This window comes from Oryza sativa, chromosome 8, assembly GCF_034140825.1.
Source record: "Oryza sativa Japonica Group chromosome 8, ASM3414082v1".
NCBI classification, from domain to species: Eukaryota; Viridiplantae; Streptophyta; class Magnoliopsida; order Poales; family Poaceae; genus Oryza; species Oryza sativa.
In genome coordinates, this window is record NC_089042.1 from 9,178,715 (window position 1) to 9,183,729 (window position 5,015).

General features: G+C 42.5%; 1 protein-coding gene across 1 annotated transcript; it reads left to right on the plus strand.

The window, feature by feature from the left end:
• The first annotated feature begins 814 nt into the window (after positions 1 to 814).
• On the plus strand, positions 815 to 4,169 carry LOC4345075 (uncharacterized). Its single transcript, XM_015794807.3, has 8 exons — positions 815 to 1,261; positions 1,359 to 1,434; positions 2,145 to 2,277; positions 2,369 to 2,480; positions 3,110 to 3,201; positions 3,313 to 3,382; positions 3,461 to 3,543; positions 3,652 to 4,169. The coding sequence occupies exons 1-8, from the start codon at positions 902 to 904 to the stop codon at positions 3,731 to 3,733; spliced, it is 1,008 nt and encodes a 335-aa protein (XP_015650293.1). The 5' UTR covers positions 815 to 901; the 3' UTR covers positions 3,734 to 4,169.
• Positions 4,170 to 5,015: the final 846 nt, after the last annotated feature.

A 5,015-nucleotide genomic window follows, 5' to 3' on the forward strand; every position in this document is an offset into this window, starting at 1 on the left:
TGGAGAGCGGAGGAAGGAACGACAATTCTGTCAATGGCGCACTAGCATGGAGGGAGAGACAAATGGGGAAAATGATGTGTGGGTACAAGGGGATGAGGGTGAGGGGTAATATGTAATTTTTTTTATGGATTGGAATAGATAACTTTAAATACGTTTGCAAATTAAAATTGAACATATTCGAATTCTAGGGGCCGATATGCAAATTATTTATGGATCCTAACAAGTGTAGCTTGCATTGTGGACACATAGTATCTTTAGAGATGGTTTTATCTTAGGTGATGTTTGGAGACTCTTATAGGAACAATGCTTGACACACCAACGAGTTTTCCTAGCTGCTATATAGGCCCAAACATCACATATAACTCAATAAAGCAAACTCAAATGGACCCAACTTTACTAAGAAAACACTGCGCGACCATACGGCTCACACGACGTGACGAGAGAACGACCCCGGCAACACGGACGCTGAGTGGTGTCCCACGACTTGCTGCCCTACTCGCGTGATGGATCACGTGACTTTGAGCCTGACTCTTGGCATGGACTCGAATTTTTTTAACGTGTCATTTTGGGACAATACTCCACGTACTCGCACTGAATGTCTAAAAAATACAAACAAAGTGAAAAAAATATTATGATGGTTACTTCACAAGTTAGAAAATTTTGCATGTTCTTTATTCGATCCAAAAGGGCCTGAAATCAGCTGAAAGCTGCTTTGCTAGGCTGGGCCGGAGGACGCACCTCACCTCACCTCACCTCGTCATCTCATCTGCGTGCGCTGCTGCCTCTCTCTCTCTCTCTCTCTCTCTCTCTCCCCGAAACCCCCAAAACCCAATCTCTCTCTAGGGTTAGGGTTTGTGCCCGCGCGCCACCTCCTCCCCTCCCCTCCGCCGCCGCCGCCCCGATGGCCGGAACGATCCACCCGTTCCACCAGCAGTGGCCGCCGGCGGCGGGCGCGCCCGCGCCGGCCGCCGCCGTCCCGCCGCCACCCCCCGTGCCGGGCGTCCCAGGCGCGCCCGACGCCGCCGCCGCAGCCGCCGCCGCCGCCGCCGCGGCGGCGGCGGCTGCCGCCCGCCCCGACGAGGTCCGCACCATCTTCATCACGGGGCTCCCCACCGACGTCAAGGAGCGGGAGCTCCACAACCTGCTCCGCTGGCTCCCCGGGTTCGAGGCCTCCCAGATCAACTTCAAGGGCGACCAGCCCATGGGGTTCGCGCTCTTCTCCTCCGCGCACCACGCCATCGCCGCCAAGGCCGCGCTGCAGGTGCTAGGGTTTTTTCTCTCTCTCTTTGGGGTCTCCATGGCGGGGTTGGTTATAGGGTTTGGGTGGATGGTGGTGTGACACGAGTTTCTCTCTGCAGGATCTCATCTTCGATGCGGAGACCAAGACGGCGCTGCACACCGAGATGGCCAAGAAGAACCTCTTCGTCAAGAGAGGTGCGTTCCCCTTTGTCGATGTGCGCTCGCTTTCGCTGTCATGTTGTGCAGATCAACCTGATAAATTTTTGGTTGGATGGAATTGGTCCATATAAATGTAGCCATGTTTGCGCATACTGCTTTGTATCATGGAAGCTTTCACCTTTTATCATTTATTATGAAGCTTGGCAGAGAATGGCAATGAATATGCAGTTCATTTCTTGTTGCATATTTTCTGAAGCTTATGTGTAATATTAGAATAATTCGATATGGGAAAGGTGGCCTGCTATTGGAGCTTTGATGTCTTCCTTTAAACTGTTTGGTAAACCTATGCAGGTCAGGACATTTAACCAATGTGTAGGTGAATTGGTGGTTTTCATATGGCTTCATAAAACTTTTACAGGATTTAGTTCTGTGTTGTGAGATAAGCACATTCAAGGCTATTATTGTTTTACCAAAGCTTTCTGTTGCCAAATTTTAATCTTTGAAAATGTTATTGTAGCATTTCATATAAGCTTTAGGAAATATGCAAATGAAATAAAGATGAACTAATGATTATAGAATTAGTGATTGTGATAAAATTACTATAACTTGATGAAGAAACCTGGTGACAATAATGTTCCACGTACTCCTTATATTGGGCTGTTGTTTATTTCCATTTACTCCATGAAATGGTTACTACACTGTTATGCATATCCATTATGCGCTGAATTAATTAAGGCTTATGTTAGGTGTGGGAAACGATGCAAATGCTATGGACCAAAGTAAACGCTTGCGGACTGGTGGAGATTATACTCATTCTCCTTATGCTGCTCCCCCATATCATCCACCCCCACCAGCTGTTTCCATGTGGGGAACTCCAGGGTAAATTTCTTAATTTGTTGCTCTTTCTTTCAACTAATTATGCACAGCTATGGAGCTCTATAATCCTTTTTTTCTTTTGTGTATCATTCAGTTATATCGCGGCACCTCCACCTTACAATCATTATGCTGCCTATTCAGTGCCTCCTGTGGCAATGACTTCACCTTCTCCCGTACCAGGTCCAACTGCCTATGCTCCTGTTCAGGTACTTCGGAGTTATGTTATATATCTCACCTTGGTTTTGAGCTTAATCTTAGGAAAGTTAAATATTATTTCCTGATTAAATTTGACACAGGTCATTGGATAGCTCCGTTGTGTGCACATCATCTCTATTTCTTTGTATTAACTGTTATGTAAGATATAATATGATGAATTCATATTTGCTTATATAGAGAAGTCTAAATCTATGGCCCCTGCACTTTACAACCTGTGACGAAACCACTTGAATAACATCATTCAAAGACAACCTCTTCCTTTTTTTCATCCACTTGAATATAATTGAACTATGAACATTGATAAAAATAAACTAGACTCTGTTGCCTTTACCTATCCTCTATAACTTCTCAAGTTCCTCCCTAAAAAATAACCAGGTAATATGTGCACAAATGTGTGAGTACATAAAGTCTTGTTTGCAAAGATGCTTGTGGTGTTTTTCATTGAACATAATGCTTGTCATGATTTTGGTTAATAAATTGTAATGCTATTAAAAATAAGAGGTGGTTGCTGCATTGCTGATGCAGAATACATTGTTTGGGGTCAATATTTTGACTGCTTTATACTGTTCAGTTTTCTGAAATCTAGTATTAATGGTATATTTTGATTTCTCTTTTTCAGAATACAAAGGATAACCCTCCCTGTAATACCCTTTTCATTGGTAATCTTGGAGAAACTGTTATTGAAGAGGAATTGCGGAGCCTCTTCAGCGTGTAAGAATCGACGCCAATATCGTTGTCTATTGTGTGCAGTGGTGTTGCATGGTATGGTTCTAGAAAGTAGATACAACAGTTCTAACTGATTATTATTCATTTTCCTTTCAGGCAACCTGGTTATAAACAAATGAAGGTGTTGCGCCAAGACAGGAACACTGTTTGTTTCATTGAGTTTGAGGTAGGTACTTACAATATTGTAATTTTATCTTAACCTTATCCTACATTCTTATGCATCTCACTGTTTGTTAAATTTTAGGATGTGAATGCTGCATCAGCTGTACACCATAATCTACAGGGTGCTGTTATTCCTAGCTCTGGTCGTGGTGGAATGCGAATTCAATATCCTTTATTTGCTCAATGAAATAAAATAATCACTTACATTAACATTAGATATTTATGTTTCCTTTGCTAATTTTATATGGTTTGTAAGTCCTTAACGTCTTGAACATTTTCGAAAAATCCCTATGGCCGAAGGAAGGATTCTGTTGGTGGAATTGGGGGCTCTCTAAATGGAGCTCCTTCAAACTGAGAGGGGATGTAACTTGAACTTTAGCATCCTACTAAATTATCATCTGCATATTTTCTTCTAAATGCTTGTTTCTGTCATGTGGCATCACCATCTCCATTAGGTTGAATTTCTGGCCATGATCATCTTCTTTACATGGAGTTTCTTGGACATGATCATCATCTTTATTAGGTGGAGTTTCTGGGACATGATCATCATCTGATAGACTTTGCATTGTTACCATTATCATCGCTGGTGGTGTGGAATCCTTTATTTTCTATATGTAGTTTGAGAAGCACATTTCGAGCATCTTGTAGATGTGCATTTGCCGCTTGTCATGGATATTCTGCAGTATTCTGTAGTTTTCTTGTGTTTAGTTGCTACATCTCATGTGTCCATGTCATTGTCACTTTGCAAACAGGACATTCTGTAATAGTATAACTGAGTTTTCTTACTAGAAGTTTGATACTGTGGCATAATGGGACTAGAAGTTTGATACTGTGGCATAATGGGGGTGATTCATACAATCATGTCATGGCATGTTCATCAGGGAAGGACAGTTGATAGACATCATGGCATGGCATACTCATTTAAGGAAACCTGGAGCATTGTGTTCACAGCACGAAGCATGCAACTATCAATTGCTGTTGAAGCATGCAACTATCAATTGCTGTTTTAACTTAATTCTTTCAGTACTCAGTATCCAATCAGAGAGTAGCTAACATATTGACAATAAAATAGAAATAGCTGCAAAGCCCTTTTGTTTTTCTGTAGCAGATGATGAATGATCTTGAGTGGCATTCGTTTGGTATAAGAGAAGCTCGTGGATGCAGAGGAAAGGTAAGCTGCTCTTCAGAGGTATGAAGTAAAAGATAGTCAGGTTTACATTGCCATGAGGCGGCTGCTGGAGGTACTACGTCACTTCAACTTCAACTTGTAACAGTTCATTCAAAGCTCAGACAAACCAATGAAAACAATGTTAGTGCTGAGAACGTGTTCCCAATGGAATGGGAAAGTGATGATCAATTCTTTGTTTCTGGGGATATGAATACGGTTGCTTGGTTGATAAATTGGATTGAGTTTAATACGCAGGCCTGATTAAAATCTTCAGAAATTTCATTGGGTTTGGACAAATTTTGTAGGAACCACACAGTGCGGGGAAGCATTACTGTATGGCATTGTTATATGGGTTGGTGCTCGAGTGCCAAATTTCTCGGTATATAAAGAGGACGGTCTAACCTTTATGGTGTGTTCGGATACGGGAGTTGGGAATCTATCTTCCCGCACGGAAAACGGAGCGGTCCAT